Below are 24,250 nucleotides of genomic sequence, written 5' to 3' on the forward strand. Positions count from 1 at the left end.
GTCAATCTACGTTTCTACTCTCACATATGGTCATGAACTTTGGGTCATGACTGAAAGGGCAAGATCTCGGATACAATCGGCCAAAATGAGTTTCCTTCACAGGGTGGCAGGGTGCACCCTTATGCATAGGGTGACCCGGGAGGAGCTCGGAATAGAGCCGGTGCTCCTCCACATCGAGAGAATTCAGCTAAGGTGGCTCGGGCATCTGTTTCGGATGCCTCCTGGACGTCTACCTAGGGAGTTGTTCCAAGGATGTACCACTGAGAGGAGACCTCGGGAAAGACCCAGGACATGCTGGAGGGACCATGTCTCTCGGCTGGCCTGGGAACGCCTCGGGATCCCCCCGGAGGATCTGGAGGAAGTGTCTACTCCTAAGTTCTGTCCTAAAACTGTTGCCCCCGCGACCCGGTCCCAGAAAAGTGGAAGAAAATGACTGAATGATGAATGAATAAGAGCACCAATATGTCTGACCAGCGGACACTATTCCAAATATCAGTGCTTTCTAGATTAAAGAGGGAAAAGCATCCTATTTGGATCATTCCGGACATCTACACACTGCACATGTCATTCAGAGACCTGACACAACCTTGTTTTCCTCAGTACTTCTCTCAATTAGTGAGTCCGGAAGGGATATATTGTAGAGCGCTCAGCTACACGAGAGAGATCGATACCAGCGGGCACCGACTGCACTGATATTTTCATACTCCAGGAGAAAAAAACAGATGGCAAAAAGCCCAGAACAAGAAAAGCTCTGAAATGAAGGAAGCAGCTTCTCTTTAAAGTGTAACACACACACGCACACACACATATACACACATGCTCGCGGCTAAATATAAATTGTGAACCATCTGATATAGCACAATCAGGCTTTAAAGGGAGATTTGGAGGGAAATTCTTTACTGAGCTCTGCTTTAAAAACAGGACTGTCCAATGCTACCTTAGCAACCGTTTCCATTCTCAACATCCGATACGCTTTTACTGTTTTCCACTACATATTTAAGAAAATCTAGTGTTCATCGTGGAATTAATTTGACAGAAATTACCCAAAACCCATGCCCTTTTCATTTCAAATGATCGGAAACATACTCCGATTAAATCAAGCAGCATTTTTGCAAAAATAATGCACACTTAAAGGTCCTGTGAAGTGCTTTAAACGTCTAATATACGTCTAAACATTGTTGTCTTGGCTAAAACAAGGCTAAATTTGGGCTGTCAGTTAAAAATCTAATAGACATCTAAGAATAGATCAAAACTAGACTAGTCATCAAATACACTGGAATGAATGACTACACATATAAAGTCTGTCTAATCTGTCTATTTGAAGACTAGTCTATTCGATTTTTTACTGACAGCCCAAATTTAGCCTTGTTTTAGCCAAGCTATCTGAGAAGTGACTGATTAAAAGGACAGAATCCACTTTCCAGAAAAGCTCCCATGTGTTTTTCTGTGTAAACTGTGTTGAGGTCTGCCTGTTAACAAAACATTTTCATTCAGCACATTATTGCGCTGACAGTCCCTGCAGAATAACCTGGGGTAAGTGTTCTGTTCAACCTGGATTATTTAATTATCAGCTGCCACCCTATCTGACTGCACATGATATGTATGTACAGTTGAAGTCAGAAGTATCAGCCCTTCTGAATTACAAGCCCCCAGGTTTATTTTTCCCCCCAATTTCTGTTAAACAGGAAGAAGAATTGTTCAACATATTTTTAAACATAGCAGTTTTAATAACTAATATCTAATAACTGATTTCCTTTATCTTTGCCATGATGACAGTACATAATATTTGACTAGATATTTTTCAGGATACTAGTATTCAGCTTAAAGCAGGGGTCTCAAACTCTAGGCCGGTGGGCCATTTACGGCCTGCCCCTTCTCCTCCCTCCAGCTCGCAACTGACATAACAATGTAAGGAGATTCAGACTGCCAAAACATGTGTTTTTGTATCACTATCATTGTTGTCCTGTCGCGTATAGCCACTTGTGGTTTTGACCCCCCACCTATTGGACGTTTAAAGTACTGCACTATAATATATTGTATTTAAGTTTTACGTTCGGGCAACGCGGTGGCGCAGTAGGTAGTGCTGTTGCCTCACAGCAAGAAGGTCGCTGGTTCAAGCCTCCGCTGGGTCAGTTGGCGTTTCTGTGTAGAGTTTGCATGTTCTCACTGCGTTCTTTTGGGTTTCCTCCGGGTGCTCCGGTTTCCCCCACAGTCCAAAGACATGCGGTACAGGTGAATTGGATTGGCTAAATTGTCTGTAGTGTATGATTGTGTGAGAGTGAGTGTGTCTGGATGTTTCCCAGAGATGGGTTGCACAGGGCATCCGCTGTCTAAAAACATGTTGGATAAGTTGGTGGTTCATCCCGCAAGCAAGCAGAGAAACTACACCCAATGTGAATTGGAGGTGCTTCTATCGGAGGTAGACCGGAGAAAAATTGTGATATTTGCAAGTTTTAATCCGCATTTAATAACAAAAGAAAAAAAAATAGAGTGGGAGAGTTTAGCTGTCGTGGTTAACACAGTGGTCTGAACATCACACTGTGAGTGAATTAAAAAAGAAACGGTCCGATGTAAAGGTGTAAAATTTTGTAGTGTCTATTTAAGCTAAGTGCAAATAACACACCTCGTTGGAATGAGCTAGACGAGTGATTCTCGCCCATCACCGTTTGATTGACAGAGACAACATAACTAAAGAGAGCGGTGAACAGCAGTGTGAGTGGCGTAGCTCGTAAAGCGCATGGCAACATGTTTTGACACGTTCGATCATGAACCCGGTTTGAATCCAGCGTCTGATGAACTCATTCTTCTTTGCCTCGCTACATATCAGATTTTGCGACTCTTCATCACAAAGAAGACAAGTAGGAATCATTAATAAGTGTGTGTATTATGTTAAGCGCATTTGAGCATCACATATTATTTGCACATCTATTAAACTTCAATTCAATTCAATTCAGCTTTATTTGTATAGCGCTTTTACAATGTAGATTGTGTTAAAGCAGCTTCACATAAATGGTCATAGTAACTGGAACAGTGCAGTTCAGGTTTTAGTGTTTAAGTTCAGTTCAGTTCAGTTTAGCTCAGTTCAGTGTGATTTAATCATTACTGAGAGTTCAAACACTGAAGAGCAAATTCATCGATGCGTAGCTCTACCAATCCTGAACCATGCGAGGCAGTGGCCACAGCGGAGAGGGAAAAAAAACTTCACCTGATGGGAGTGAAGAAAAAAAACCTTGAGAGAACCAGACTCAGTTGGGCACGACCATTTTAATTTCTCCGCTGGCCAAAAGTCTTGTGCAGAGTTTCATTCGCCGTGAATGAAAACGAAAAAATTTCTGATTCACGTATGCATATTCGTCTTCAGATGGTGCCTTTATAGCAATGTGTGTGCAGTCGATCGCTCCGATTACATTGGGAAAACCGGCAATCGCTGCAAATTGCGCTTTAATGTTTGGCTTGTCAACTGTATGGTATAGAAATCTTATAAACCTGCCAGACATGTGGATGATCCCGTCCCATACAGCTGCCACTACACGGCTCAAAGACACTTTGTAGTGTGCAATTTAACATAATTGCCTCTAGGAGTCGCAAGTGGAAAAAAAACAAACACACACAAGACGGCAGACATGAAGTTGGCGTGGACCAACGCACACTCTCACGTTAATTTCATCGTTACTAAATCCAAAAGTGAGCGTGAAACCTGGTGTACGCAGTTTTTGTGCATACAGTGTTGATACAGAAGGGCTCCAGGTCTGTTGTCTTAAGATGCATCAATAACGTCATTTTTTCTTGTGCTTGAATGTTAAAACGTCCCTCCTTTGAATTGTTAGCTACTGAGATGGCCTCCTGCCAATTTAAGTTTGAGACCCCAGGCTTAAAGTGACATTTAAAGGCTTAACTAGGTTAATTAGGCAAGTTAGTGTAATTAGGCAAGTCATTGTTTAATGATGGTTTGTTCTGTAGACAATCTGAAAAAAATATTTCTTAAGTGAGCTAATGGTATTGCCCTTAAAACGGTTTAAAAAAAATGTAAAACTACTTTTATTCTAACCGAAATAAAACAAATAAGACTTTCTATAGAAGAAAAAATATAATGGGAAATACTGTGAAAATGTCCTTTCTCCTTTAAATATCATTTGGGTAATATTTACAAAAGAAATTGACAGGAGGGCAAACAATTGTGACTTCGACTGTATGTGTAGAGGTGGTTTTACGCACCAGTCTGCGGATCTCTCTTTCGCACTCTCTCTTGATGCGGTTGATCTCCTCTTGGTGAAGATGGTAGACGCTGCGAATCTCGGCTGCTTTTATCTTGTCTGCTTGCAGCGCCACACTTAAAGCGTCCTCCATTTGCCTTTTTACACCCTTTAGATCAGAGATCTCCTGCTGAAGTCGCATTCGCTCGCCTTCAAAACTCCTCCTAGACTCCTCTCGTACCTCCACCATCAGCGCAGACTTCACCTGCACATACAGACACACACAAATAGAGATTCATATATTATTAAATAACATTTAATTGAATTTAAAACATTTAATTTAATTACTTATTTATAATAAAGAACATTTACATTGAGTAATCAATAGGTTTACTAAGATTTTTTTTAAGGAGATGATATTGTCACCGTTTAGTGAATAGTACTCAATAATAATGCTAACCATTGAGATTTTATTTTTTGGATGATGTTTAAATAACCATTAAAATTAACATTTAGTTTTAACAGCCCCAAAAAAAAAGAGAGCTAAAAACAAGTTTATATATTTTTAAATAAATACAATGCAAGAATTGCTTGTTATTATAAATTAATATTTAATATAGTGTCTATTGGTTGTTTATGCTTTTATTCAGTCATTCATTCATATTAATTATAAAAGTAAAGCATAAGATTTTCATTATTATATTTAAAATAATGAAAAAAATATTTAAATTTATAAAAAATTACATATTGTTTATATTGTTATGATTATAATAATAACATTTATTGAAAATAAGAGCAATAAATAGGAAAAAATGGAAATTAAAAACATACATTGTGCATTTATTCATTCATTTTCTTTTCAGCTTATTCTCTTTATTAATAAGGGGTCGCCACAGTGGCATGAACCACCTACTTATCCAGCATATGTTTTATACAGCGGATGCCTCTCCAGCTGCAACCTAACACTGGGAAACACCCACACACTCATACATTCACACACATACACTACAGACAATTTAGCTAACCTAATTCAACTACACAGCACATGCATTTGGACTGTGGGGGAAACCGGAGCACCAGGAGGAAACCCACATCAACACGAAGAGAACATTCAAACTCCACACAGAAATGCCAACTGACCTAGCTAGTCGAGGCTCAAACCAGCGAACTTCTTGCTTTGGGGCGATCATGCTACATTGTGCATATAATATTTATATTGTAATAATTAGTTAGTATACATTATTGTTTAAAGATTTTACATTAAAATATTCAATTTTAATGTAATTTTAAATATATATTGAATATTTAAATCAAATATTTATTTCATATATGTTAAATATTGTTTTATTAACTGCTTATAATAATAATAATAATAATAATAATAATAATAATAATAATAATAATACATATTGTTATTACTAAGATTATTACTTATATTTGATAATACACATAATAAACATATCAAAATATATAATAGATTATATGACCTTTTAATATAATTAAATTATTTATTATGAAATATTTTTCATTTTTGAGTTCATATTTTATAACAATACAATTATATACATATATTAATATATTATTATTAATGAGAACATATATTTTAAATAATAATAATAATTATAATAATTATAATTATTATTATTATTAGGCGACACAGTGGCACAGTAGGTAGTGCTGTTGCCTCACAGCAAGACGATCGCTGGTTCGAATCTAGGCTGGGTCAGTTGGCGTTTCTATGTGGAGTTTGCATGTTCTCCCAGCGTTCGTGTGGGTTTCCTCCGGCTGCTCCGGTTTCGCCCACAGTCCAAAGACATGCGCTATAGGGGAATTGGGTACGCTTAATTGTCCTTAGTGTATGAGTGTGAATTAGTGTGTATGGATGTTTCCCAGAGATGGGTTGCAACTGAAAGGGGATCTGCTGTGAAAACATGTGCTGAATAAGTTGGTGGTTCATTCCGCTGTGGTGACCCCGGATTAATAAAGGGACTAAGCCGAAAAGAAAATTAAAGAATGAATCAATTATTATTATTATTATTATTATTATTATTAATATTATTATTACATGTATATTCATAACGCAGTATAAGATCAATCAATATGTCATAAACTGCAGCTGCAGCCCTTTGAGCGTCACCTTCTCAGTGGACCCATCTCTGAGTGCACTGACGAGGGCCTGCAGTCGCTGGATCTCCCCGTCTTTGATCTTAATGACCCGCAGCAGCTCAGACTCGTGCTGGCGCAGCAGGGTTTCCCGAACTCCGTGCAGCTCCCGAAGCTTCTCCTCGTGAAGTTTGGCTTTTAGCTCGGTCACCACCACTGTGGACTTGTGCTGCTCGTGTCGAACTTCCTGACTCTTCTCTCTCTCCAGCTTACTGACCTGAGAAAACAAAATCCAGGGTCAGCCAGTAAATGTCGGATACATTATAAATATCACAACAAAGAAATAATGCATTTTAATTAAATTGTCCAGTACAATGTAAGGTTATTCACATACAGTTGAAGTCAAAATTATTCATCCTGTGACTTTTTTTTTTTTTTTTTACTTTTTCAAATATTTCCCAAATTATGTTTAATAGAGCAAGGAATTTTTCACAGTATTTCCTACAACATTTTTTCTCCTGGGGAAAGTCTTATTTTTATTTAATTTTTTTTTGGCTAAAATAAAAGCTTTTTTTTTGTTTATTTTTCTTTTTTAAGGTCAATATTAAGGCCCGTTTCCACTGAGTACTACGGTATGGTTCAGTACAATTCTATTGCCGTTTCCATTGTCAAAAGGTACCTAAAAGCGAACCGTACAGAACCACTTTTTGGCTACTCATGTTGATTGTTGTTTTTGAAGCAAAATAAGGATGAAATGTATGCTATTTATTAGGGATGTAACAATATTGTAAATACCGTCATACCGCAATAGAATTTTTTTTCAATAGTACCGTAGGCGCATGACTCAATAAAACTATATTTCTGAGAAAAGTTTGCTCAGGCGAATGAAGCGAACGGAAGGTAGCGGGAACTACAATTCCCATCAGCCTAGGCGTGGCCATCATCATTTGCGGTCTGTTGTCACTACATATCCAGTAATGCGGAAGTGGAGTGTGTTGCTAGTAGCAGGGAAGAAAAAAAGCTGGAAATGATCGAACCTAAAGCGGGTTTTAAATCTGATGTGTGGAAGCATTTCGGTTTCTTTCTAAAACGATACAAAAAGGAGAAAAGGTGACAGACAAAGAAAAAAAAAACAGTGTGCAGGCACTGCCAGACTGTGGTGAAATATAAGTCGGGGAATACAACTAATAACAGTCATGGGGACTGCAGAACACAGCACACTTGTTAGATTGATGCAGACATTGACTTGTACCACAAAGAGTCCTCTATCTCACTCATGGCTTGTCCTCTCAGGTGGTGGAAATACAAGGCACAACGTTTCCCACTGCTGTCAACCTTGGCTAAATCATATCTCTCTGTTTTTTCTGTTGCAGGGGACATGCCCAGAGATCCCAGCTTTTACCAGATTATAGTTATATGATAATATTCCTTAAAATACCCATCTCTATCTAAGTGAGTGAGTGAATGTGATGAGTTTTCAACAATACTAAATTTAAGCTTTATTTCTTTATGGTTTAATAGTTTTTTGTTATTAAAATTAAAAAATTGAAGTTCCTGTTTCGAAACTTACAGATAGATGGCTAATTTGTATGTCATTAATATGTTCAGTGCTAAGGTAAATAAACACTTTTGGCACTTTTTTCGAGTCTTTTCATTAGTTTTGTTTTTCCTGTAAATTATTTAATGAATACCGTACCGTGCCATTCGAGGTATTATCGTACCGTGAAATTCTGATACCGTTACATCCCTACTATTTATCATTCATGACTAATTTGTAAGTCTGACCACTCTGAACACAAATGAAATGTGGAATAATTCAGATTCAGCCTAAATTCTGCATGAAAAACTCACCAACCTTTAAGCAACAATAAAAGAGATGCCTTAGCAAAAAAAATTCAAACATTTAATAAAACTAGGTCTGAAGGAAAGACTTTGAGACATTGAGAGAAGAGTAAAAGTCTATGCTACTGCCTTTTATAGACTTAAATCTGTTTGTTGACAGGCAGATGGAGACAGTAACCTGAGGCGAAATTATCCCTGGACCAAAACTGGGTCAGACGGTCACCGGACAGCTTCACATGCTTTTACAAAGCAATTTCACACTGTAGCAGACAAAACAGGTAGACGATTTGTCGCATTTTGTATTCCTCCAGTCAGTGTCTGTTGGCATCTGTCAGAGCTTGTTTTTGCAGATTAAAGATGCTGAATATATGTCGGGTCATAGAAAGTCTGGAAAATGACATCCTGTAATCTGGTCAATGTCAGATTTGTCTCTAGTTGTGAGTTATAGAGGACTGAAAGCAGAAGTAATCTTGTGCCTTCGGGGAGTTTATATTAATGCAGAGTAAGAGAATATTTAGAGGCGAGGTTTAGAGTCCGGCGGGAGTCAGCAGTGTTGCCTTTGGTGAAGAGCCAGCTGTCTGTGATGTTAAATTAATGTACAGGGTTCAATATCAGTTTAGAGAAAATAACTTATGCTGCATTCCATATCCAGTTGAAACCAGAAATTTACATACACTCTAAAAAAAAAAAAAAAAAAAAAAAAAAGGAACATAACCAATTTTTTTTTTAAAATGTCTGATGGTAAATCATACTAAACGTTTACTATTTTAGGTCCCTTAGGATTACCTAAACAATTTACATTTGTTAAATGCCAGAATAATGAGAGAATTTTTGGAGAATTTTTTATTAATTTCTAGACAGTCAAAAGTTTACATACATTTCCTTTTTTTTAGCTTTTTTAGCTTTTTTTTTTAGGCTGCATTTTGCTCATGGGGCTGCGAGACAATAAATGAGAAGAGCGGCGAATCGGCAAAATAATGAATAAAAAGAGTGAGGCTATGGTCAAATAAATAAATAAATAAATAAATAAAAAGTGCGACTGCTGAGACTCCCCCGGTCCTCCTGATTGGCCAATCCGGGCCTGTTTTAGTCAGTCAATAGCGCAGCCTATTTCAGTTCCTCAAAGTAGCAACACGTCAACAATGTGCCGTATCACACCTCTATTTATACACCAGCACACCCATGACTCCACAAAGTAACGCAAATCATTTTGCTATTTAAATAACGTGGTGCAAAACATGTAAATTAATGTTGCACTGGTCTTAAAATCGCACCAAATCGCACCATACACGTCTTGCGCCAGATTTATGATAGGGCTTATATTCTCCCTCTCTCACACTTATGCAAAAACAAACATGCAAAAGCACACACAGAAGTGCACAAACATGCATAAACACAGACGCACACTCACATACACTCACATGCACACACGTACACTCTCTTATAGAGGGTCTACAACAGCTGTGCAGTGATGACGGGTGGGTTGGAAACACCTTCATGCCATTCTTTGATGTTTTGAGGAAACAAGAAACAATGGCACAGGAAACACATCAAACACCTCCATGTCTTTCCTTCCCCTGACAGACTTGATCTTGACATTTTTATGAGACTCAAACAAGGGTCAGGAAATAAGATGGAAAGTCCAAAGAAATGCCACTTCTTTAATACACACACAGATGTGGAGACAAGTAACAGTGTAGTCCATCAAAACAAACATCAAAACTAAGTTGCAAAAAAGCTTGATCAGCATATAACTCAATAAGGTTCCAGGAAGCAGAAACCCCTTTCTTTTTCCACAGGTTAACAAATTTTTAACAACAATTAAGATAATATATGTATTTATCAGTCATCTGTTTACATTCACTCAATGAATTTTAAATCAAGCCGTGCTTAATAGTTTAATAATTGTGGGTAACAATTTACTTGAAGAGGGTAATGTCAATGCACAGTTATATACAATTGAAACCAGAAGTTTACAAACACTCTATAAAAAGGCACATATAACTATTAAAAAAAATAAAAAATTCAGATTAATGTGACTAAACTTTTTCTCTTTTAGGTAAGTTTGGATTATCACATTTGTTTCTTTTATGCTTAATAGCAAAATAAAGAGAGAGATATTTTGGAGAAATTGTTATAACTTATCTTGAAAGTCAAGTTTACATACAATAAGATTAATATGTCTCTGAAACAGCTCAGATGATGGTGTCAAGGTTTTGGAAGCTTGATTGACTAATTGACAACATTTGAGTTAACTGGAGGCACAACTGTAGAATATTATTTAAGGAAAACCTCAAACACACTGCTTCCTTGTGTGACAACATGGGAAAATCAACAAGCCAGAATCAACAAGAAAGCCAGATTACAATTTGCTAAATTACACTGGGAAAAGACTAAGGCCTCTATTTTGACATTCCATGCGCAGAGTGCAAAACGCAGGGCGCAAACGTTTTTGTTAATTTAAGGACGGGAATACCTGCTTTGCGCATGGCGCATGGTCTAAAAGGGTTGAGTTAATTTTCTTAATGAATTATAGGTGTGTTTTGAGAATAAACTAATTAGAGTCTCATCTCCCATTCCCTTTAATAGCAGCTGCGTCGCGCCAAGAGCGCATTCGCGTACAGGACGCAAAGTAAGTCTAAGTGGAAAAAAATGAGCATTTCACAAGCAAACAGTTAACAGTTTTTTAACAGAAAACTGTTAAACAGAGCATCTACTACGTGAGAATGAGAGATAAATGATCTACTTTCACTTTCGCTCTTGGATAGGGAAACCTTTACGCACAGACATCAATTAGTCTATAAATAAATAATTTTGTTTGTTAAGCGCAAATATTTGTTTCAAAACTATTTCTAAATTCAGTTCTAATTTCCAGCAAACGAATAAATGAATAATAATAACAAAATGAGCTCAATAACCTGAGTTATATCCTAAAACACATGCCATGCCCCATATGGTCTAAAACCTGACAGGTGGGCAAATCTAAGCTTGTTTTTAATAAAACAAATATAAATATGGATATAATAATAATGCTGCTAATAATAATAACATTATACAAAAGCTAATTGTTATGAATGAACTGAAAACGCCTCCCGAGATGAAGAAGACATAACAGCAGTGAATTTTCATATTTATGTAGGCTAGAAAATAATATGTTTTGTAATATTTTAATCCTTTATATTTATATCATATATCTATTCTTATTATATCCTATATATATATATCCTTAATATTAAATTTTTTTCATATGTAAAGATATTTGCCTATTGCTCTCTTGTGTGTATTAAGTAGTGCGTAAGCGAGGCGCAACTCTGCGCAGGAGTTTAGACCGGGTTAGTTTTGGTCTAATAAAAAATCTATTTTAGCTTCTCAAAATAGCAACGCGCCAGCGGTCCGCCTCAGATTGCCTTCCTTTTTAGACCAGAACGCCTATGGGCGCACAAATGAGCGCTAATGCATTTGCTATTTAAACAGCGTTGCGCAACGCCTCAAAACGACTCTTGCGCCAAGCTGAAACTACCAAAAGACTATTGCGCCGCGTCTTGCGCCACACTGCGCTGGGTGTATGATAGGGCTCAAAGTTTTGGAGACATGTCCTGTGGTCTGATGGAACTAAGATTGAACTGTTTGGCCATAATGACCAGTGTTACATTTGGAGGACAAAGAGGAACGCTTACAAGCCTAGGAACACCATCCCAAGGTGAAATATGGGGGTGGCAGCATCATGTTGTGGGGCTGTTTTGCTGCAGGAGGGACTGGTACACTTCTCAGCATAGATGGCATCATGAAGAAAGAACATTATGTAGGAATACTGAAGCAATATCACCAAAAGGCACGTAGGTCTATGTGTTTTTGTTTTATTTGTTTATAATTTATAGCGTAGATTATAATATAATAAATTGAGAGATTAAATCGTTGTCATGGACCATGTTTCTAATAATAAGCTTGAGAAGTTGTCTGTAGCAGGGTGGTGCTGACGTCACAGGTGAGCGCCCCGAGGGCAGTGTAGTTAGTTTACAGCCTAATGTTAGCTTTTTAGTTCTTGCGTTTGCATTTAAGATCCAAAAGTGCTCAAAGTTGTATTTTCGTGGGAGGATTAACCAGCTGGACAAAACCTATAAGTGTAATGAACAGTGTTTGAACACAGAGCTTATTATTTGCAATCTTCGAAAAGCCTATGGGAAAATTCTAAAGGGATTTTATTGAGGGAACCAGTTTTATGCTAGCAGCTGATTAGCCTTCAAGGTGACGTCAAAGTTCCTCCGCTCTATTTGAGGAAACTAAAGATAGACAACAAGGAGGCACTGCCGGAACACATAAGCACATCAACACGATGCTAATCACCAACTGTCCAGTAATCCGGACAACATTCAACTCGATCAGCTGGTAGCGTGAAAAGAAACAAAAGCCATCAGCGGGGTCATACCGCCCTCTAGTGTTTATTTTACAGATGAAATGCAGCCATACGTAGCTCTAGCTACATAATTCACGCTCTGCAGAAATGTATACAAGAGAACGTTTTCACTATGAGCCTGTATTGCATGACAATCTTATGAACACCCCTTCAAGTAAAGTTACCAAATATTGAAAGGTTTTTAATGCTCTTCTTGGAAACACTGATGCAAATGCCTTACTTCTTGTTGACAGAGTAAAACTATGGTAATTTTCCAATGGTATCACTGGGTTCAAATATGACATTGCTGCATTTTAAAGAGTACAGTATGTAATTTCTTATTCATTTGAACAACAGATGTCTGACAACCAAACAAACTTCTCGATTCTGCCGCACTCCAGCAAACAGCAGCAGAACACACTGGGGTTTATATAGATAGAGACGTGATGTGTTTGACACCAGCAGCTCCATCCATTTCCATCATACATGAAGAGTATTGTTCATTGAGCACAACAGCAGCAGCAGCGACAGCTCCTGTGTCTCCTCTTACTGTCAGTCTATGAAGCTTTTACAATGGCAGCATTGATGCGATCGGCCTGACAGCACATCTATGAGCATCTCTGACAGTCCTCGGAGCGTTCAACAACAGCAGATCTTCATTTTCATGCCTCTACATGGTGTCTGTCTGACAACTAGGCTGTATCTGAATCAGATGCCGAGTGTGCTGCTGTGGTACTTACAGTTGAAGTCTGAATTATTAGCCCTCCTGAATTATTAGCCCCCTGTACATTTTCCCTTATTTCTGTTTAACAGAGAGAAGTTTTTTTTTCCAACACATTTCTAAACATAATCGTTTAAATAACTCATTTCTAATAACTGATTTATTTTATCTTTGCCATCATGACAGCACATAATATTTGACTAGATGTTTTTCAAGATACTATTCAGCTTGAAGTGTTAAAAGCTTAACTAGGTTAATAAGGTAAGTAATCGTCCAACAGTGGTTTGTTCTGTAGACAATTGAAAAACAATATTGCTTAAGGGGGTGAATAATATCGACCTCAAAATGGCTTAAAAAATTAAAAACTGCTTTTATTCTAGCCGAAATAAAACAAATAAGACTTTCTCCAAAAGAGAAAATCTGACAGGCAATTTTGTAAAGAATTCCTTGCTCTGTTAAACATCATTTGGGAAATATTTAAGAGAAACAATTAACAGGATTGCGAATAATTTGGATGGACGTGCATTTTACAGAATCATTAAGGGATTTTTGCATCATTAAAAAAGAAAATTTGATGGAAAAACAAAAACGAATAACTAAGGGCTAATTCACACTGAACATGTCTTCAAAAAACAAGAGATGCTGTGCTTTTTTTTTTTTTCAAGTGTTGCATAAAGTAAGAAGGTATACGGATACAGCCACAAAAAAAAAAAAAAAGGATAAACAGAAATTGCCTGTAAACAGAAATTTGCGACGCTTGTCCTACTTCCGAGTTCTTCTGATTGGTCCACCAGTTTGGAACTGACATTGATGAGCAGTGATGCATGTACAAGTTTAAATTGTTTTAACTTTACATGCATCTAAAAAACTTGGCACTGTGCAGTGCTTCAAAAGAAATGAAAAACAGACAATCAAGTGTGATTTTACATTTAAAAAAACAATAGAAAAGTTGCGCATTAGAAAAAAAAAAAAACACTTTCTGTATGAACTTTCACTACGGGACAAATATTATTAGACATGTTTAATTTGTATATAATTTATGTATAATGTACATATATATATATATATATATATATATATATATATATATATATATATATATATATATATATATATATATTTTTTTTTTTTTTTTTTTTTTTGCATATATAAATTGTACATTATTGTACATTACATATATATATATATATATATATATATATATATATATATATATATATATATATATATATATATATATATCACAATAACATACAATAAAAGCTTATTTGTATTATTTGAATGTAATTTTTGTGTATGCTAGAAATGTTACAAAATTTCATTTGGAAAACTAAATAAATAAATAAATAAATAAATAAATAAATAAATAAATAAATAAATAAATAAATAAGCATTTAATAGGCGTAACAAAAAACAGAACAAAATCTACAAATTTTGTTTAAAAATTAAATATTTAAAAAATATATATTTTATTTGTATGATTTAAAATGTTTTAAAAACTTAAATAATAACAAATAAACAACTATTAACAAAAATACAAAAAAAACTATAAAAAATTAAGAAATTACATATTATCATGAAGAAATAATAGAAAGAAATATCAAAATCTAATAGAGAACTTACAATACAATTAGGTAATTGTGTAATAGTGAAAATCTGCATGTGCAGTGATTACTAAAGAGAATCATATATCAATTCCATAAATCACACATGAGTCATTCATATGAGGTGTTGTGAATCAGGTTAAATGATTCTTTGAGATGAATTTTGGGTGAACTATCTTTTTAAAGTGCAATTAACTAAGTTAATTAGATTAACTAGGCAAGTCACTGGACAACAGCCATTTCTTCAGAAGCAAAAAACAAAACCAAACTAATAATAATGTCCTTAAAAAAATATTTTTAAAATGAGAAAACTGCTTTTAGTCCTGCCTTACGAAAAAATAAATATAATATATATATATATATATATATATATATATATATATATATATATATATATATATATATATATATATATATATATATATATGTATATATATATATATATATATATATATATATATATATATATATAGATGCCTTGTTAAACATCACTTGAGAAATATTTGAAAATAATTTCTAATAAATTTATCAACTGTGTACACTCAACAGCCACTTTATAAGGTACACCTTACTAGTACCGGGTTGGACCCCCTTTTGCCTTCAGAACTGCCCTAATCTTTCGTGGCATAGATTCAACAAGGTACTGGGAATATTCAAGATTTTGCTCCATGTTCACATGACAGCCAGAGGTGGCAAAAGTACACACATCCTTTACTTAAGAAGAAGTACAGATACTCACCTTTAAAATGACTCTGGTAAAAGTAAAAGTACTGACTACACGTTTGTACTTTAGTAAAAGTAAAGAAGCACCGCCTCAAAAATGTATAAATGTAAAAAAAGTAAAAAGTACTCGTTTCAATCACAGTCCAAAAACATGCAGTGTAATGTTACATAACTAAATCTCATTATTTTAAATAACAAACTGTTTAAAGTATGTTTAAATCAGATGATTTCAATAAAAATAATCAGCTTTTCAAAAGGAGCTGAAAGAGGCTTTGGTACAGCATGAGGGTAAGTAAATATAGACCAAAATATCAATTACGAGAGAACTATCTCTTAATATCCATTTTACAGTGGTAAGCCTGTGCATTTCTCTCTAGGGTCTCTGTTCGTCTAACATAATAATCAGACACATCAGTCATTCACAGGCAGGACGGGACTTAACATTCACTTTTGGCTATTTGACAAAAACTTCCCCGTCTCTGAGTTCATTTCCCTGCAGCTCTCAACGCTGAGCTCTGCTTGTTTATCTGAAACGATAATGAATCAGTTTCCTCTTTCCTTCTCTAAAATACCAATGCCCCGAATCGCTCCTGAACATTGCATTTCATGTTCTTGCAATCAGGAAAGCAATTTTACAGAAAACCAGCGATAGCGGTGTGTTTGACTTTGGGCCAGCAGCAGTAATTGGCCTGTTAGAGTGTTTTCTCGGTTATGCCGAACAAGGGTCAGAATATTAAAATAAAACTCTCCCACTGAATAAGGAGCAAACGCATTATTCCAGATCGTTTACACTTCGCCGTTTTGTATCTGTAAGAAGAGCAAGATAAAACTGAAAACACTCGACGTCCACTCTATTATGTCCACCTCTCTGGAAACATAGACTTAATTAATATAACATATAGCTGAATGCTAAATTATTACCTTTAAAATCTGTCTCCTTTTTTTCTTCATAAAATAGTTTCAATAACTGATTTCTAATAACTGGTTTCTTTTATCTTTGCAATGATGAAAGTACAAGGGCAGCACGGTGGCTCAGGTCGCCTCAAAGCAAGAAGGTAACAGGTTTTTATTCCGGCTGGGTCAGTTGGCATTTCTGTGTGGAGTTTGGATGTTCACCCTGTGGGTTTTCTCAGACATGCGCTATAGGTGAATTGGATAAGTTAAATTGGCCGCATTGTGTATGTGTGTGAATGAGAGTGTATGAGTGTTTCCCTGTACTGGGTTGCAGCTGGAAGAGCATCTGCTGTGTGAAACATATGCTGAATAAGTTGGTAGTTCAGTCCGCTGTGGCGACCCTGTGGCGAATAAAGGGACTAAGCTGAAGGAAAATGAATGAATGAATGATGAAAGTACATCATATTATACAAGTTATTTTCCAAGAAACTAGTATTTTCCTAGTAAATACTGTGGTTTCACGATACATATTAAAGAAAAAATATTTATAACAATAGTAGTATAGCATTCAGCTTAAAGTGCAATTAAGTAGGTTAACTAGGTTTATTAGGCAAGTCACTGGACAACAGTGGTTTGTTCTATAGCCAATTGAAAACAATTATTCTTAAGGGGGCTAATAATATAAACCTTAAAAACTACTTTTAAAAATGAGAAAACTGCTTTCATGCCTGCCAAACTAAAATAAATCATAAGAAAAAATATTATAGAAAAATATCTTTGCTCTATTAAACATCAAATATTTGAAAAATAATATACAGTATATATACAGTTAAAGTCAGAATTATTAACCCCCCTGAATTATATATATATATATATATATATATATATATATATATATATATATATATATATATATATATATATATATATATATATATATATATATATATATATATATATATATATATATATATGTAAAACAGTTATTACATTATTATAATTATATATATTGTTATTATTATATATTTTGGTTGGTATTTATATATATATATATATATATATATATATATATATATATATATATATATATATATATATATATATATATATATATATATATATATATATACATACATATATATATATATATATATATAAATACCAACCAAAATATATAATAATAACAATATAACAATATATATAATTATAATAATGTAATAACTGTTTTATTTATTTATTTTTATATACATATTTTAAACCTACTTAAAAGCTACATTTCAGTATAGATGCAAAACAAGTATTTTTTGTTAACACTTTACAATAAGTCTGTATCAGTTTATGATAGTTAATGCATTTAATAACAGTTTACTGTTACAATTTAGGAACAATCAATGAACAATACATTTATTACAGTATTCGTTCATGTTAGTGAATGTTAGTTAATAAAAATACAGTTGTTCATTGTGAGTTTATGTTAACTCATTGTGCGCTAACTAATGTTAGCAGACATGAATTCTGTTTTTAATAAGGAATCAGTAAATGTTGAACTATGATTAATAAATGCTGTTCATTCATTCATTTATGTCGGCTTAGTCCCTTTATTAATGTGGGGTCGCCACAGCGGAATGAACCGTCAACTTATCCAGCAAGATGCCCTTCCAGCCGCAACCCATCTCTGGGAAAAAGTACTGTTCATACTTAATGTTAGTAAATACATGAACTAATGAAATCTTATTTTAAACTGTGACTTTCATTTCATACATCTCACTCTTTATTTTTTCTGTATAGTCATGTGTGTTTTCATTTTGTGTGTGTGAGTGTGTGTGCATACTGCAGTGTCTCTCCCAGATCAATACACACAGCTCAGGGTGAAAATAAATGACAGCGAGGTTCTGCACGAACGGACGCCAGAAAGTACTAATCACCACCACTGAACATTAATGCTCAGATAGACTGGAGAGGACATTAATGTAAAACCTCACTCATCGACCCTTTCATGATCTGATACATTTAAAGCAGTGATAAGGGACTCCATTATTACCCGAATTAATCACTATAACGTCATCCACAGTTATGTTAATGTTACCCTTACAAAGTGTCTGGTTTATTATTTAAAGCAATGAGCTTCAGTTATATAACATTACATATATACAGCTGAAGTCAGAATTATTAGACCTCCTGAATTATTAGCTCCCCTGTATATTTTTCCACAATTTCTGTTTAACGGAGACAATATTTTTTCAACACATTTATAAACATTAGAGTTTTAATAACTCATCTCTAATAACTGATTTGTTTTATCTTTGCCATGATGACAGTACATAATATTTGACTAGATATTTTTCAAGACTCTTCTATACAGCTTAAAGTTATCAGGGGAGAAGAGTCTTAGTCAGGAAGGTGATCAATAACACAATGGTCACTCTGTCTGAGCTCCAGGGTACTTCATTGTAGAGAGGAGAAACTTACAGAAGGACAACCATCTGTGCAGCAATCCATCAATCAGGCCTGTATGGTAGAGTGGCCAGACAGAAGCCACTATCTGCGTGGAGTTTGCCAAAAGGCATCCAAAGGACTCTCAGACCATAAGAAACTAAATTCTCTGGTCTGATGAGACTATAATTGAATACTTTGGAGTGAATGCCAGGCCTTTTGTCTGGAGAAAACCAGGCACCGCTCATCACTAGGCTAATACCATACCGAACAGTGTAGCATGGTGGTGGCAGCATCATGCTGGGGATGTTTTTCAGCAGCAGGAACTGGAAGACTATTCAGGATAGAGGGAAAGATGAATGCAGCAATGCACAGAGACATCCTGAATGAAAACTTGCTTCAGAGTGCTCTTAACCTCAACGTGGGGCAACGGTTCATCTTTCAGCAAGAGAATGACTTAAAGCACACCGCTAATATATCAGTGGAGTGGCTTCACAACAACTCGGTAAATATCCATGAGTGGCCCAGCCACAGCCCTGACCTAAATCCTATTGAACATCTCTGGAGAGATCTGAAAATGGCCGTATACAGTCACTTCACATCCAACTTGATAGAGCTTGAGAGGTACTGCAAAGAGGAATGGGCGAAAATTCCCAAAGACAGGTGTGCCAAGCTTGTAGCATCATATTCAAACAGACTTGAGGCTGTAATCGCTGCCAAAGGTGCATCAACAAAATATTGAGCAAAAGCTGTGAACACTGATGTGAATACTGATTTTTTAGATTTTTCATTTTTAATAAATTTGCAACAATTTAAAAAACTCTTTATGAGGTATTGTGTGTAGAACTTTGAGAAAATAAATTAATTTAATCCATTCTGTAATATGGCTGTAACATAAAAACATGTGGAAAAAGTGAAGCACTATCAATACTTTCCGGATGCACTGTATACTGTATATAACTATAACCAGTATCTAAATATAATCAATTAAAAAATTTACATTTTTTATATTTGATTTTAAGCAAACAATGAAAGAATTTATTTTAAACACAAGTCTACAAACTGTATCAAAATAGATAGACAGACTGGTCCAGATCCCAGATTTACCCTAGTAAATTAGTTTTTGATCTCCGAGATCTTCATTTCAATGTCATTTCGAAAAGAAAATAATAAAATAAATAAACAAAAAATAAATAAAAAGTGAATAAAGAATGTAAATAAAAATGTAAATAAAAAACAGTCACGATAGCAGAACTCAAACCAAATCAGATCAAGTGTTCATACTCTAAATTGCACATCCATCAGTCAGTCATCAGGACACAAAAATGGACAGTTTGGACACTCTAAACACCATTAACAGCATCTTTGCCTCTTTAGAAGTAAAAGCTGTCAGTCTCCACACTTTGACAGGATGCCTATAGTTTCCTTCACCCTCATTTAACACTGTTTCCCAGAGCTAATGAAGCCATAAAGCAGAATGTGATGCTTCAATGCAGACACTTAAACAAAATCAACACAATCTATAAAACATAAAAGGTTCATGACATCCACGGTAATGTCTGAGACGTGTAAAACTGAGGGAGCGAATGTTTCTTACATGGAGTGAACCGCTTGTTTAATAAATAATAAATAAGCCTAATACAATCTACCATTATTTACTCATCGTCATGTGATGGCAAAGAGTAAATCATTTATTTATTCATTCATTCATTCATTCATTCATTTTCCTTCGGCTTCGTTGCTTTATTCATCTGGGGTCACCACAGCGGAATGAACCGCCGACTTATCCAGCATATATTTTACATAGCAGATGCCCTTTCAGCTGCAACCCAGTACTGGAAAACACCCATACACTCACATTCACTCACTCACACACACACTACAGACAATTTAGTTAATTCAATTCGCCTATGCATGTGTTTGGACTGTGGGGGAAACCGGAGCACCCAGAGGAAACCCACACCAACACGGGGAGAACATGCAAACTCCACACAGCAATGCCAACTGACCCAGCCGGGACTCAAACCAGCAACCTTTTTGTTGTGAGGCGACAGTTGAGCCACCGTGTCACCTACAGCAGGGTTTCCAGATGAAATTTAATCGACTACTTGTTATAGAGACAAAATGAGACACTTTTCAGGAGACAATAAAGAAGTATCTCTAGACTCAAACCTTGGTTTTCTCCTGCTGCAGTTCGATCTGGATTTCTGTAAGTTTGGCCCTCAGCTCCTCATTGGCCGCCTGCAGCGCTGCCATGGCATCAGGTCGCTCTCCTTTGCCCCGCCCACTGGGGGGTTTCTTGGACATGATGGGCTGAACTCCACAGGCTACGCCCCTTTTCAGGGACGACCTGAGGCTGTGATTGGTCAACACTGGTTTCTGTTGGTTTTTCAGCTACATCTTTCCACTTGCCTGCAGTTCACAAAATACAAAAATACAAAGATTAAAAAAATTATTTACTTTTTTCCCCCCTCAGATTTGAGTTTATATGTTATAATCAGCAAGAAAATGACAACAGTACAAAATAAGAACAACAATGTACAATTCTGACTTTTTACATGTCATTTTCACTTTAAATCTCGCAATTCTGACTTTGAGTTTCAGAGCTGAATGAATGCAGCATGTGTATTGCATTTTTTTTGTCTTGATATGTATATGTTGCAACTATAACATGCAATAATATTCTACAATTATTAGTGAATACAAAACAATTCGGCTTATAGTACTAGAAAAAATTACATAAAACCTGAAAAAAATGTATTAATTAATTCAATAGCAACAATTAAAATAATAATTAAATATCTATTGATCTATCTAGCTGTATGTCTGTCTGTCTGTGTAAAACAAATAAATAAAAAGAAAATTATAAAATAAATAAACAAATAAACCAAAATAAAATAATAAAGAGAATAATTAAATAAATTAACAAACAAAAAATTAATAAATAAATTAAAAGAAAATAATAAAATAAATAAATGAAAAAAATAAAAAGTGAATATGTAAATAAAAATGTAAAAAAAAAAAATTATAAAAAGCAAATACAAAATCATAAAAGGACATAAAAATTAATGAAAAATGTACATAAAAATGTAAATAAATAAAAAACTTAAAGTAAACAAAAAGTAGAATAAAAATGTAAATAGAAGTAAATTAAAAATGTAAATAAAGTAAATTAAAATATGAATAAAAATAAATAAAAATGTAAATAAGTCAATTAAAATGTAAATAAAAGTAAATAAATATGTAAATACAAGTAAATATAATGTAAATTAAAGTAAATTAAAAATATAAATAAAAGTATATTTAAAAAGTAAATAAAAATGTAAAAGTAAACAAAAATAAAAAATTAAAATGTTAATAACACAATTAATTAAAAATGTAAACAAAAGTAAATAAAAATGTAAACATAAAATTAATTAAAAATGTAAATAAAAAATTTAAATACATTTTTATTTACATTTTTATATATTTACATTTTTATTAAAAAATATTTACTTTTATTAAAATTTATTTACATTTTATTTACTTATTTACATTTTTATTTAAATAATTAAATAAAAAATGAAAACAAAAATATTTTTAAATGAAAATATAAATAAAAGTAAATAAAGTTGTAAATAAATAATTAATTCAAAAGTAAATAAAAAAGTAAATATAAAATGTACATAAAAATACAAGTTTTATGTACATTTTTTTTTAAATAAAAATGTGAGTAAACAAGTTTGGATGGAAAGATGGAAATAATAATAAAAAATAACTAATAAAAAATATATATGTAAATAAATGAATACATACATGCATGCCTTCTTAAATATGCACATTATTTATTCATCATTTAGTAAAAATTAAAAATGAACATTGCTCTAATCAAAGTGATGACTTGCAACTAAGTAAATACAAACTCCACATAATCACTTTAGATTGATTTTTTGGACATTCACAGGATGCATGAGCTAATTTTCAAAATTCTATAAATTCTACAAGGATAAACTTGTATGCAAGTAAAATGTGCTGGAAATGGACTTTCATGTTGACTGTAAAAACATAAGAAATGGTCTTAGTGGCATTTACAGATGAAGTCACAGGCCCGAAACTTAGAAAACAGAGACTTGTTATGAGCTAAATATAAAAAGAAAATCTGTAAAATATTTGAAATATGTTTTTCTCTTCTCACTTGCTCTCTATATAATCATTATGTTATTCTAATCACTAATACAGTGTAATAAAGAAAGAGTGAAAACCACTTGTGTTGCTCAAACATGTTGTATCAATCAAACTGAGCTGTGAGTTGAGATTTTTAAATAAACATCACCTTGCTCTTTCATATCCTGACCTGCCAACACAGTTTCTTGCATCTTAACTAAGCAAGATCATGTTTCTAAGCACCGGTAACCACTGCAATAATCACTCTGATTTCTGTAGGCCAACACTGATTGATTAATTCCCTTTTTGGTTAATTATAAGGATAAAGGTCCCTCATATCTCTTGTATAAACAGCAGTGAATACATAAACTGGAACTGATTGTCTTTTGTCAAGCGTTTCTTAAGAAATATTTGATAAAAGATTGTAGTGCAAGTAATATTTTCTGATAAGACATGGCATGTAACATGTAAATGAAAAGAAATTGGATTAAACGCAGAGCTAAAACCGTCCGACGTACCGACGGCAAACGATTTAGCACTGGCAGTGTGAAGTATTTCCCTTGCACAGTCAAACCGACTTGCTTCTCTTTTATTTTAACAATTTAATTTGACTGTTTATTCTTTTCTTGTTTACAATCACAGATATTTTAAGTGAGAGTTTCAGAACTTCTCTGAGTTTATTACATCTGAGAGATTACTGCAAATTCACTACCCATCTATAATGATATACGGTATTCAAACATCAATAGATTTAGTTAAATTGACATGCTTACATAAAGCACAGTGCAAATATAAATACCCCTTCATTAACCATATGTTAAACAAACAGAAACGGTAGAACGTGATGACGTCAGTAACATGCAAATTGACGCATGACGTAATCTAGCGACTTTTAGCGACTTTTCGGGCAGAGCTTAACGCCTTTTCATTGAAAATAGTTGGCAACAGTGGTGAGTAAGTAAATGATTAAGCAAGTAAACAAGTAGGTAAGTAAATAAATTAAAAAAGATAATAATAAAAAAGGATAATAAATAAGTAAATAGGTAGGTAAGTTAATAAGCAAGTAAGTAGGTAAGTAAACAGGTAAGTAAATAAGTAGTAAAAGATAAGTAAATAATAGGTAAGTAAATAAGCAAATAAGACCCCGTTTACACTAATGCGTTTTCGTTTTAAAACGCATAAGTTTTACTACGGTTACGCC

The 24,250-nt window shown here is 34.3% G+C and overlaps 1 protein-coding gene across 14 annotated transcripts in view; it reads right to left on the reverse strand.

Moving 5' to 3' along the window:
- Positions 1-24,250, reverse strand: part of jakmip3 (Janus kinase and microtubule interacting protein 3) — an 88,867-nt gene that overhangs the window by 54,113 nt on the left and 10,504 nt on the right. For all 14 annotated transcript variants that reach the window (XM_087276870.1, XM_087276869.1, XM_087276873.1 and 11 more), the window contains 3 exons: positions 21,079-21,318; positions 6,331-6,573; positions 4,216-4,458 (listed from right to left, as the gene is read on the reverse strand). In XM_087276870.1, the coding sequence (XP_087132996.1) occupies positions 4,216-4,458; positions 6,331-6,573; positions 21,079-21,213 (621 nt within the window). In that variant the 5' untranslated portion in view covers positions 21,214-21,318. The remainder of the gene's footprint in view (positions 1-4,215; positions 4,459-6,330; positions 6,574-21,078; positions 21,319-24,250) is intronic.

The sequence above is a fragment of the Danio rerio genome, chromosome 12, assembly GCF_052040795.2.
Source record: "Danio rerio strain M-AB ecotype USA chromosome 12, GRCz13ab, whole genome shotgun sequence".
Taxonomy (NCBI): Eukaryota; Metazoa; Chordata; class Actinopteri; order Cypriniformes; family Danionidae; genus Danio; species Danio rerio.